At 36.7% G+C, this 13,265-nt stretch overlaps 1 protein-coding gene and 1 pseudogene across 1 annotated transcript; both read left to right on the top strand.

The window, feature by feature from the left end:
• Positions 1-1,527: 1,527 nt before the first annotated feature.
• On the top strand, positions 1,528-2,508 carry LOC100512706 (olfactory receptor 7A17-like). Its single transcript, XM_021082031.2, has one exon. It carries the CDS (start codon positions 1,528-1,530, stop codon positions 2,506-2,508), a length of 981 nt encoding a protein of 326 aa, XP_020937690.1.
• Positions 2,509-6,914: 4,406 nt separating this feature from the next.
• LOC100512522 (olfactory receptor-like protein OLF4) lies at positions 6,915-11,877 on the top strand (annotated as a pseudogene).
• Positions 11,878-13,265: the final 1,388 nt, after the last annotated feature.

The raw sequence follows: 13,265 nt of genomic DNA, 5'->3' as shown, positions 1-13,265 counted from the left end.
ATGCCAGTCCCAAAGTCCCAATCCCTCCCTCCTCTTAATATTTCCCCTTTAGTAACCATCAGTCTGGCCTCCAAAACTTTGAGTCTGCTTCTGTTTTACAAAAGAAGTTTCCTTGTATCTTTGGGGTAAAAACAATTGAATGTAGACAACTTAATTTGTATCAATTCTTTTCTAATTCTTGTGCCTGGAGCTGAGAAGAGCCTGATGTGACACATGGTTGCAGAAGGTCAAAATTTGTTTCCTCTCTCTCACTCTCTCATCCTCTCCCTCTATGTTCTAAAATGACCAGACAAAGACAAATATCATATGATATCACTAACATGTGGCATCTAATACAAGTGATACAAAAGGACTTATTCATAAAACAAAAACAGACTCAAAGTTTTCAAACTCAAACTCCTAGTTACCAAAAACAAAATGCTGGGATGAGGGATAAATTAGGGGATTGGGATTAACATACATTCAGTACTCTATACAAAATAAATAAGTAACAAGTTCCTACTGTGCAGCACAGGGAAATCTACTCAATATTCTGTAATAACCATATGGGAAAGAATCTGAAAAGGGGTGGATATATGTACATGTGTAACTGAATCACTTTGCTATACACCTGAAAGTAACACAGCATGTTAGGTCAACTATACTCCATTAAAATTTAAAAAAAAAATAATAAATTGACCCATTATGGAATGTTAACCAGCACATGACAATAATGAGGGGATCTATATGTATTCATGAGATTCCTTGAAATTAAAATTAACCAGTTTCCTGGTAGCTCAGAAGATTAAGGATCCAGCCTTGTCACTGCAGGGGCTCAGGTTCGATCCCTGAACTGGAAACATCTGCTTGCCATGGGCATGGCCAAAAAAATGTATCAAGTACAAGGAGCAGAATGTGAACAAGGGACTTCCTGTGCCTTGAAGTCTCAGCTGTAGCAGGGAGGCCACCTGTTTCCTCAACATTCTCTGACACCATCTCTCACCACTCTTCCTCCTGGTCATTCCTCACCACACCAGTTACATTGTGAGACTGGACTATCTGGGAATGAGTCCCTTCTTCAGGCCTTTGCACTGGCTCTTTCCCCTGCAGAGGACATACTCCCCCATACTCCCTCCAGTCTCCCACTCAGTTTTCCGTGAGGTCTCTGTTCAAATGTCCCCTTGTTGTCAGGTCTTCCTAAACTCCCAATGAAAATAATACACTCATTGATTATCCACTCTAAATGTTATAGTTTGCATCTCTGTACCCCAAACTCCCCATCGATCCCATTTCCTCCCCTCTCCCATCAACTACAAGACTGGTCTTCATGTCTGTATGACTGGGCCACTATACTGTACAACAGAAAATGACACAATACTGTAAATCAAGCATACTTTTAAAAAAATAACACACCCACTCATTCCTTTATATAATTGCTTTTTTCCCTACATAGCATTGCAATTGCAGCATCTTATTAATGTCCGCTTATGTAAAAATTAATCATATTATTAAATTTTTTTGATTCCTAGTCATCATCAACACTACCACATGGGACCAGACAATGATACCCAAATTTCAACATTTCTTCTTCTGGGATTATCAAAGGAACCAGAATCTCAGCCCCTCACATTCGGGCTTTTCCTCTCCATGTACCTGATCACTGTGTTTGGAAACCTGCTCATCATCCTTTCTGTCAGCTCTGACTCCCACCTCCACACACCCATGTACTTCTTCCTCTCCAATCTGTCCTTTGTGGACATATGTTTTACTTCCACCACCATCCCAAAGATGCTGGTGAATATACAGACAGAGAATAAACTTATAACCTATACAGGCTGCATCACCCAGTTGTATTTTTCCACACTCTTTGGAGGTTGGGATAACTTTCTTCTTGCTGTGATGGCCTATGACCGCTTCTTTGCCATTTGCCACCCCCTGCACTACATGGTCAAAATGAGCCCCCAGTTCTGTGGACTTCTGGTGCTGGTGTCCTGGATCTTGGGTGCCCTGAACTCCCTGCTACAAACCCTAATGGTGTTACAACTCTCCTTCTGTACAGACTTGGAAATCCCCCACTTTTTCTGTGATCTCGATGAAGTGGTCAAACTTAGCTGTTCCGACACTTTTCTTAATGACACTGTGTTGTATTTTTCAGCTGGGCTGCTGGCTGGTGGCCCCCTTGCTGGTATCCTTTATTCTTACTCTAAGATAGTTTCCACCATATGTAGAATCTCATCAGCTCAAGGGAAGTATAAAGCATTTTCCACCTGTGCCTCTCACCTCTCAGTTGTCTCCCTGTTTTATTTTTCAGTCCTAGGAGATTACCTAGGAGATTACCTTATGTCTGCTTCTACCTACAGCTCACACTCGACTGCAGTAGCCTCAGTGATGTACACAGTGGTCACACCCATGCTGAACCCCTTCATCTACAGTCTGAGGAATAAAGACCTAAAGGGGGCTCTGAAGAGATTCTGTGAGATGGCAGGTGTAAAATGGACTACTGTCCTGAAGGTGATGAACTGCCCTTGATTATAGGACTCAAAGCCTTGAACAAAAACTGTGATTTATTTTTATCACTGTGGAATAGAATTTGTTCCCATTTATTTCCTGGGGTTTCTATTTCTTTGAATTCAACTTTTCCGTATAGTTTCAACTATTCATTTTTAAGCTTTCTGCTCTGTCTGATACATAGGCAGTTTTCCTTTGGTCCATTTTCACACATTCCAGAAGTTTTTCTCAACCTCGGATCAGAAATGTTTGGAAATTTCCATACTTTTCATGGGAAGACTTGAGTTTCTTAAAAATAATTTATTCTTTTTGTTTTGATTTTTTTAATTTACTTATTTTTATTAACATAGAGTTTTTTACAGTGTTGTGTCAGTTCTTGCTATATAGCATTATGACCCAGCTTCTTTTTCTCATACTATATTCCATCACATTTTTTTCCAAGAGTTCGAATATAGTTTCCCTGTGCTGTACAGTATGACCTCATTGCTATCCATTCTAAATATAATAGTTTTCATCTACCAACCCCAAATTCCTGGTCAATCCCACTCCCCCTTGGCAGCCACAAGTCTGTTCCTCCATGTTCATGAACCTGTTTCTGTTTTGTAGATAGGTTCATTTGCATCATATTTTAGATTCCACATATAAGTGATATCATATGGTATTTGTCTTTCTCTTTCTGACTTACTTCACTTAGTATGAGAATATCTAATTACATCCATATTGCTGCAAATGCCATTATTTTGTTCTTTCTTATTACCTTGTACCATATCGTCTTAATCCATTCATCTGTTGATGGACATTTAGGTTGTTTCCATGTCTTGGCTATGGTGAAGAGTCCTGCCATTAACATAGGGGTACATGTATCCTTTCAAGTTATTGTGTTCTCCAGGTATATGTCCAGGAGTGGGATTGCTGGTAGTTCTATATTTAGTTTTTAAGGACCCTCCATACTGGCCTACACAGTGGGTCCATCAACCTACATTTCCACCAGCAGTGTAGTAGGGTTCCCATTTCTCCACATCCTCTCCAGCATTTATTGTTTATAAATCTTTTGATGGTGACCATTCTGAGTTGTGAGGACATATCCCCTTACAGTTTTGATTTGCATTTCTCTAATAATAGTGACATTGGGCACCCTCTCATGTTCCTACTGGTCATCCATATGTCTTCTTGGATGTCTTTTGCCCACTTTTTGATTGTTTTTTTAAATATAAAACTGTTTAAGATACTTTGTATTTGCAGATTAATCCCTTGTTGATTGCTTCATTTGCAAAATTTTTTCACATTCTGTGCATTGTCTTCTAATTGTTTTAATGGTTCCCTTTGCTATTCAAAAGATTTTAAGTTTAATTAGGTCCCTTTTTTTTTATTTTTATGTTCATTACTCTGGGGGGTGGAACCAAAAAGGTACTGTGGCAGTTTATGTCAAAATGTTCTGCCTACAGAGCTACAGTCACAAAAACAGTGTGGTACTGGCACAAAAACAAAAATGTAGATCAATGGAACAGGATAGAAAGCCCAGAAATAAACCCAAGCACTGATGGTCAACTGATCTACAAAAAGGAGGTAAGAACATACTGTGCATAAAAGTCTGTCTTTTCAATAAATGGTGCTGGGAAAACTGGACAGCTCCATGTAAAAGAATAAAATTAGAACATTCTCTAACATCATACACAAAAACAAACTCAAAATGGATTAAATAATTAAAGGTAAGGCCAGCTACTATAAAATTCCTACAGAAAAACATAAGCAGAACACTCTTCAACATAAATCACAGGAACAGAAATAAAAGCAAAAATAAACCAGCGGGACCTAATCAAACTGACAAGATTTTGCACAGCAAAGGAAATCAAAAAAGAAAACAAAATGACAATTTACAGAATGGGAGAAAATACTTTCAAATGATGCAACTGACAAGGGCTTAATCTCTAAAATAGACAAACAATTTATACAACTCAACAGCAAAAAAGCCAACAACCCAATGGAAAAATAGGCAAAAGATCTGAACAGACATTTCTCCAAGGAAGATATACAGATGGCCAACAAGCACATGAAACAATGTTGAACCTCCCTGATTACTAGAGAAATGCCAATCCAATCTACAGTGAGATACAACCTCACACCAGTCAGAATGGCCGTCATTAATAAGTCCACAAATAACAAATGCTAGAGGGGGTGTGGAGAAAAGGGAACCCTCCTGCACTGTTGGTGGGAATGTATCCTGGTACAACCACTATGGAGAACAGTATGGAGGTACCTTAGAAAACTAGACATAAAACCACCATGTGACCCAGCAATCCCACTCTTGGGCATATATCCGGACAAAACATTCCTTGAAAAAGACACATGCACTGCAAGTTCATTGCAGCACTATTCACAATAACCAAGACAAGGAAACAACCCAAATGTCCATTGACAGATGATTGGATTAGGAATATGTGATATATATACACAATGGAATACTACTCAGCCATAAAAAAGAATAAAATAATGCCATTTGCAGCAACATGGATGGAACTAGAGACTGTCATCCTGAGTGAAGTAAGTTAGAAAGAGAAACACAAATACCATACGATATCCCTTATATCTGGAATCTAATATATGGCACAAAGTAACCATTCCACAAGAAAGAAAATCATGGACTTGGAGAATAGACTTGTGGTTGCCAAGGGGGAGAGGGAGGGAGTGAGATGAATGGGGTGTTTAGAGTTAATACATACAGACTATTTCCTTTGGAATGGATTAGCAATGAGATCCTGTTGTGTAGCACTGGGAACTATGTCTAGTCACTTATGATGGAGCATGATAATGTGAGAAAAAAGAATATATACATGTATGTGTAACTGGGTCACCATGCTGTACAGTAGGAAAAAAATTGTATTGGGGAAATAACAATAAAAATTTGTTTTAATCAAAAAAAGGAAAAGAAAATCCCTATAAGCTGAAGAGGCTAAATAGTTCCAAACTGAATTTAAATTTCTTCTTCAACTTAAAATGGGATTACAACACAAATTGTCTTTACCCAAGGGAAGCTAACTAATGAATTTAGAAATGTAATCACAGTTTCCTGAACAAAATTTTATTGGATAAATGTATTCAATTCTTAATACTAATGTAAAATTGCCATGCAAGTGATTTAAATAAGTACATTTATGCTCCTACAATTTTGGAGGTCAGAAGCCTCAAATGGGACACTGGGCCAAAATCAGGATACAATAACCTCAAAAAGTATAGATATGTGTATACATATAACTGAATCACTTTGCTGTCCAGGAGAAATTATCACAAAATTTTAAACCAATTATACTTCAATTAAACTTTAAAAATGGGAAAACAAGATGTTTGCAGGGCTGGATTTCCTCTGGAAGCTGCAAGGAATAATCTCTTTACTAGTTCAAGCTCAAATTGAAGTAGAAAAAAATCTAAATAGATTCTTTCAACTAATAAACATTTCAATATGAGGGAACTGAATGAGAACTCTTAATTTGTGATATAAATATGAAATTCCTAATGATTTTGGCAAATTGTCAAATCAAGCCGAGGTGTGCAATGCTCAAAGTTTATATAAAAGGAAGAGGCGAAGAGCAATTTTCTGTAGATTTTGCTGGCTATGTCTCCACTAAGAGTCAATGGTTTGGAGATTCAAGGTGTCTAACCCAGGCAGGGATTTAATCTAATGTTAAATTTGGAGAAAATTTTAAGTCTTGAGATAAGTATTGGGAGCTTAGAGTCAGAAGCCAGCAGAGTTCCTGAGGAAGATATTGTAAACACTGAATGCATTTTATTCTAACCTGGTCTCTTGGGGACACAGAATCTCCAGGAAATCTTCTTTCTCTTCAGATTAGTGTCCTACAGGGAAATAATGTGCTTAGAGATTAGAGTAAAAATTGGGTAATGTGCTAATGAGCAGACCCAGAGAGCTATAAATATCTCCACTGCCACAGTCCCTCAGAATATCTAAGCTAGTGTTGGACAAGGCACAGTTGTTGCCTTTGGAATCCTAAATTTGGCTGGGAGACTAATGCTAGCCTCTTTCCAGCTGTCTTGTGTGGATGCAGAGCCTCAGTCTCCATAATCGACAATCCAGGAGGAATCTGGACTTCCACCCAGTACCTTTCCTCTCAGAGTTCCCAATGAGGTAAATAGGGGAGCCCAGGAGGTACTGTAGGAAAGGGTCAGAGAGAATCAAAGATGAGCACATATGTGAGAATTAACATATGTCTTTTCTATCAAAGGAAGTCTTGAGTTACTCCATTTTGTTCCTGCTTCATCTGAGACACCCTCCTCCACCCCTCCCCTTTTACCTCTCCTCCCAGTAACAAATTTGTTTCAAATTAGCCAACTGAGAAGAATGTGTGCCCTGACCTGACCAGTGGGAAAGGGACAGATATTCCACGTGTGTTAGGGATAAATAGGGATTTCTTCACATGCACGCTTTTTGGGCACTGGCGCTCTTCCGCAGAAGTCCTTGGTCGAGATCTCCCCTTGTTCCTATGTCTTACTTTCTGACACTGACGATCCAAGCCAGTCACTTTTCCCCAACACAGAAAACCATTGATCACCTGATTCCCACAAGCTGGACCCCAAAGCAAAGAGATTTCTACAGTTGCTTGTCTGCCTGGTTAACTAATTAATGCATTTATTTATCATGCTAAAAAGAGAAGAGAACATTGAATTCAGCAATACAGGAGTGATGGTTGACAGTTAAGTGATTGCAGTCCATCAGAGAAATGAATGGGAGACATACACTGCTTCTGGTAAAGGGAGAACATATTCGAAGAGTTTTGTAGTTAAAGGGAATAAAAACAGAATGCTAGGTGTGGAGGTCTCTTCAGTGAATTGAGAGAATTTCTTTTTATTTTTTAATATGGGACATTTACAACAATGTATATGTATTCGTGAGAAAGATTCAAATCAATTTATTGTCTTGCAACATCTCATGAGACATTTATTTCACTGATTCTCTTTTCATTCTTCATATTCACATTTAAAAAAGCATTTGATAAATAAAAAGGAGTATGATAAATAGCTTTATTTTGCAAATATTTCCTACCTATTAAGCTGAGTAAATCTGTGGGTTATTCATTTGTTTTGTTTTGTTTTGTTTCTTTTTAGGGCCTCACCTTCAGAATCTGGAAGTTTCTGGGCGAGGGGTTGAATCAGAGCCTCAGCTGCCAGCCTATACCACAGCAATAGCAACGTGAGATCTGAGTCATGTCTGTGTCCTACCCCACAGCTCATGGGCAATGCCAGATCTTTAACCCACTGAGCAAAGCCAGGGATCTATCCCACATTCTCATGGATGCTAGTCAAATTTGTTACTGCTGAGCCACAGAAGGAACTCCTAATTACTCATTATATTCTCTGTAAAGGATCTGTAAAAAACCCTTTACATTCCCATAGTGTGGTCAGAGTGTATTTATTCTTATTTTTGCTTATATTCTTCTAAAGAAGGAATTGGAGTTTTCCCATTAACTTTTCTATTTGATACTGAGTTCTTTTATGTATGTATAGATGTATGTTATAGAATTGTGTTTATCACAGCATGTGGTCATGCTATCACCTATTCATATTGTGTTTTCTACATTTTTCCTTACTGGAAATTGAGCTATGTTTCTAGTAGGCTTTACTTGCAAATTTTTTATATGAACAAAATGACAGTGATAGCTCTTCTGTATACTTACTGCTAATAAATCACCCTTTATGGATATGATCTGTCTTTAAAAAATCTCTTTATTTCCTTACTGTTTATTTGGGCTTTTGTGGTTGGATTCATTTATAAAAGTTTCACCACCTTCAAACATCATCTGGGATGGATCTGGGAAGCATCTTATTACATTTGACTAAAGGTGAGCTACATATACATTCCATAAACTTATTGAATCCATACATCTTTTTTTTTTTTTTTTGGTCCCTCTCACAGCATATGGAGTTCCCGGGCCAGGGATCATATGAGTCACAGTTGTGACCTATGCCACAGCTGCTGCAATGCTGAATCCTTAACCCATTGTGTCCAGAATTGAACTGAATCCCAGGATGAAGAGACACCACTGATTCCACCGCACCATAGTAGGAACTCTTGTATATCTTTATATAAGATGAAAGTATACTTTAGGTACTGCTTCTTCCACAATTTTAAAATCACTTACCTTATATCCTTACATTTCCAAGTCTTTGGAAGTTTATCTATTGTTAGAGATATGTGTTGATATTATTAATTTTTATTATATTATTTTGTTTTAAAGGTTAGTTTTGGATACTATCTCAATTTTGTTTCACACTGTTGTTTTGAAACCTAATCCTAACTTAATTTTATTCTTACTGACACTCTTGTTTCTATAAATACTAAGCTTCTTTTATAAGTTCTCTTCCTATATATGCACATACACATATTCATAACTTTTATGCATGAATAAAATCCTATATCTGTATATCATACATGCTATTGATTTTTTAGTGCAATCTTTTTTTTCTACCTTGTGTCCAATTTTCCTTCCTACTCAATAATGCCTCATGGACTTGCTTCCAATCTGATAGTGTAGTGTTCATTCATTACTTCAATGCCTGCTTGATATTTCATGGTGTAGCTTTGCTACTCATGCTTTGAAAGCTTTACCATAATTACACAATAATATTTTGAGATTTTTACTATAAAACTCTAGACCCCACAGAAGCAATACTATTCAGCCCCAGCCCAGGGGAATCTGAGCAATGTCCAGAGACTTTTGCATGTCATGTGGGGAGTTCTCAGCAGAAACCAGGGATGCAGTAAACATCTTACAACATCCAAGAATCATATCACCACAAGAAACAGTCTGTACCAGAATGTCAAAAGTGCCAGGAAATAGAGAGTCTGAGTAAAGATCTATTTTTAGTATTTATAGCTGTTTTCAGATTGTTTCCCAACCTCATTACATTTCACATTTCAGTCAGCAAAATTAGAGAGTGAGTACCCCTTTTATACCTGTTTATAACCAATCAGTGTGACGCACTTTTGATGTTTTCTTAAGCTGGGTATGAAAAGTGATTTCTGGTTGATTTTGTAAACTATTACTGAGTTTGATCAAAGATTTATGCATTTGATCATCTTTTTTATTGGCCTATTATCATATGCTCACATGTCATATACCCATTTTGATACATTATCAATATTTTAAATTATTTTTAAAATGACTATTTCCCAGTTGATATTCCATACATATTTTAGGCAAAAAAAATCTTAATTTTTTTAAGTAACAACTTTTAATTTTTTAATTTATTTTTATTAAAAAATATTGCCATATAACTGACCTACAAAGTTGTGTTAGTTTCAAGTGTTCAGTGAAGTGAATCAATTTTACATATACATATATGTATTCTTTTTTCAGATAGTTTCCCCATATAGGCTATTACAGGAAATAGATTTCCCTATGCTTTTCAGTTGGCCCTTGCTGCCTACCTGGTGTGTATATATGTTTAATCCCAACCTAATTTATCCCTCTCCCTAACATTTCCCCTTTGGTAACTAGAAGTTTGGCTTCAAAATCTTTGAATCTGTTTCAGTTTTGTGAATAAATATTTCTGTGTCATTTTTATTCGATTCTACATATTGGTGATACTGCATGATTTTTACCTTTATCTGATGTACTTCACTTAGTATGATAATCTGGTCTCTAAATCCCCCCATGTTGGTGCAAATGGCATCATTTCATCCTTTTATATGGCTGAGTAATATTCCATTGTATATATGTATCATATCTTATTTATCCATTTCTCTGTTAATGGACATTTAGGTTGCTTCCTTGTCTTAACTATTGTAAATACTGCTGCAATTTGAGTGCATGTATCCTTTCAGATTATGGGTTTTATTTTATTTTATTTTATTTATTTTATTTATTTATTTTATTCCTCAGCTACTTTATTCCTCAGCATCCTCTAACACAATCTTCATCCCCTTCCTCTTGCCTTCCCACAAATACTGGCTTACTTTTGAGTTTTGGATATCTGAAAAAAAGACATTCAGTGTTTTTGCCCTGGTTCTTTTCCCCTATGGGATACACACATCACCTCAATTGTCTCTTGTCACCTGCAGTGCCTTCCTTGATGTCTCTTTTCAAATGTCACCTTATTTGCAAAATTCCAGAACATCCAATAAAAAATAACACCTTATCTTCTCTTTCATACATTCAATTTTTCCCTTCATAGCACCTGAAAACACCTTATATGGAGTTATTTGATTACATTCTTTATAACTGGATGGTAGAATTGTATGGAAAACCCTGAGCTAAAAATTTATAGACAGGGAAGTCATGGAGACTCCTTAAAGGCGGTGAGATCTATATAAAATATATATTAATTGCTTAACTTCAAAATAACTGTAACTTTCCACTTGTTTTATTAATGCACATTTGTATGAAAATTAGTCACTAGTCATTTTATTTTTGTTATTTTCTAGCCACCACCTCTACTGTATGGAACCAATAATAATACACACATTTCAAAATTTCTTCTTCTTGGATTATCAAATGAACCAGAACTACAGCCCCTCACATTCGGGCTTTTTCTTTCCATGTATTTGATCACTGTGTTTGGAAACCTGCTCATCATCCTGGCCGTCAGCTCAGACTCCCACCTCCACACACCCATGTACTTCTTCCTCTCCAACTTATCCTTTGTAGACATCTGTTTCACCTCCACCACCATCCCAAAGATGCTGTGGAACATCCAGGCTCACAGCAAAGTCATAACCTATGAGGGATGCCTCATACAGATGTATCTTTTTTCTTATTTTTTGGAGTATTGGATGTCTTCCTCCTGACCATGATGGCTTATGACAGGTTTGTGGCCATATGTCACCCCTTACACTATATAGTCATCATGAATCCTTGGCACTGTGTTCTCCTGCTTCTGTCATCTTATACTATAAGTTTCCCGTATTCCTTGTTACAAAGCTTAACAGTGGTACAGCTGTCCTTCTGTACAAACAGGGAAATCCCCAGTTTTTTCTGTGAAACCAATCAGGTTGTCCAACTGGCCTGTTCTAATACCTTCATCTGTGATATGGTAAAGTATTTTGCAGCAGTGCTGCTGGGTGGTGGTTCCCTTGCTGGAATAATTTCCTCTTACTCTAAGATAGTTTCTTCCATAAAAGGAATCTCATCAGCTCATGCGAAGTATAAAGCATTTTCCACCTGTGCATCTCACCTCTCAGTTGTTTTCTTATTTTATTGTTCAGTCCTGGGATTGTATGTCATTTCTGCTGTTGCCCACAGTTCACACTCAAGTGCAACAGCTTCGGTGATGCACAGTGTGGTTACACCCATGCTGAACCCCTTCATCTACAGTCTCAGGAATAAAGACATAAAGGAAGCTCTGAAAATATTATTTGGGAAGAAGAAATACAGGGGATAATTACTTTGGGGCTGAAGAACTGGCATTGATTGCAGGGCTCAAATTTCCAAAGCCGTAAGTTGTGGTATTTAATCAGATTTTGAAAGTAAAAATTTTCTCTTTCTACTAATTTCTGGAGGTATTATTTATTTGACTTCTGTTTCCCTGTACAATTTAAATTATTAAGCTTTCCTTTCTATCTCTGATATTCAAAATTTTCCCCTTGTTTCCTTCCTATTATACCAACTTTATTCCCAATTTTGGATATGAAATATTAGGATATTTCCATATGTCTCTGGGACCACATAAATTTTTATTAATTTTTCTCTCATGAAAAATAACATACCATGTAGTATTTCCTATGTATTCTAAGAAAATAGTCTTAGGTTGTACAACCTTATGAGGAAAACAACACATTTAGTAACCACTGCCACAAATACAAGTTTATAGGAGGTGAAAATTTGAGACCAGAGCTTTCACTATGTATCACTAACTTAACTGCTGTTCAAGGTAATGTAGATGTAACAATTTGTATGTTTTATAGCTGGTCATAATTTTTAACCTCCTTTTTTATTGTTCTCTTTTTCAATTTTTTAAAAAAATTTAGTAAAGTATAGTTGATTTACAATGCTGTGTTAATTTCTGCTGTACAATGAAGTGATTCTCTTGTAAATATACACATATCAATTCTTTATTAGATTCTTTTTCCACGTAGGTTATCATAGAATATTGAGTAGATTTTCCTGTGCTATACACTAAGTCATTGTTGATTACCTATTTTATGTATAGTAGCCTGCATATATTAATCCAAACTCCCACCACCTTTGCCGTTTTGTAACCACAAGTTTGTTTTCTCTTTTTTGTTGTTGGCCTAACCCACAGCATATGGAAGTTCCCAGGCCAGAGATTAAACTTGCACCACAGCAATGAGCCAAACTGCTACAGTCACAATGCTGGATCCTGAACCTACTATGGCACAAGAGAACTCCCATAATTTTGTTTTTGAAATCTGTGTTTCTCTTTCTGTTTTGTAATTAAGTTTATCTGTGTCATTTTTCTAAGATTCCACGTATAAGAGACATGAGTCTTTCTCAGTCTGATTTGCTTCACTTACTATGGTAATCTTTAGATCCATCCACGTTGTTACACATAGCATAATCATGTTTTTTATGGATAATATTCAACTGTATGTATTTACCATATCTTCTTTATCCAATCCTCTGTTGATGGATATTATTTTGCTTCCATGTCTTGGCTATTATAAATTTTGCTACAAAGCCAAGACATGGAAACAACCTAACCAAGACATGGAAACAACCTAAATGTCCATCGACAGAGGAGTGGATCCAGAAGATGTGGTACATACACACAATGTAATATTACTCAGCCATTAAAAAGAACAAAATACC

Source organism: Sus scrofa, chromosome 2, assembly GCF_054392235.1.
Source record: "Sus scrofa isolate SSC_HxYL_T2T_F1_AM1 chromosome 2, Sscrofa_HxYL_maternal_Yorkshire_Landrace_v2.0, whole genome shotgun sequence".
Classification (NCBI taxonomy): Eukaryota; Metazoa; Chordata; class Mammalia; order Artiodactyla; family Suidae; genus Sus; species Sus scrofa.
This window is presented reverse-complemented; position numbering and strand designations above follow the sequence as displayed.

Bases quoted from the DNA above. Each gene is read 5' to 3' on its own strand.
- LOC100512706 (XM_021082031.2), top strand. From the start codon at position 1,528: ATGGGACCAGACAATGATACCCAAATTTCAACATTTCTTCTTCTGGGA.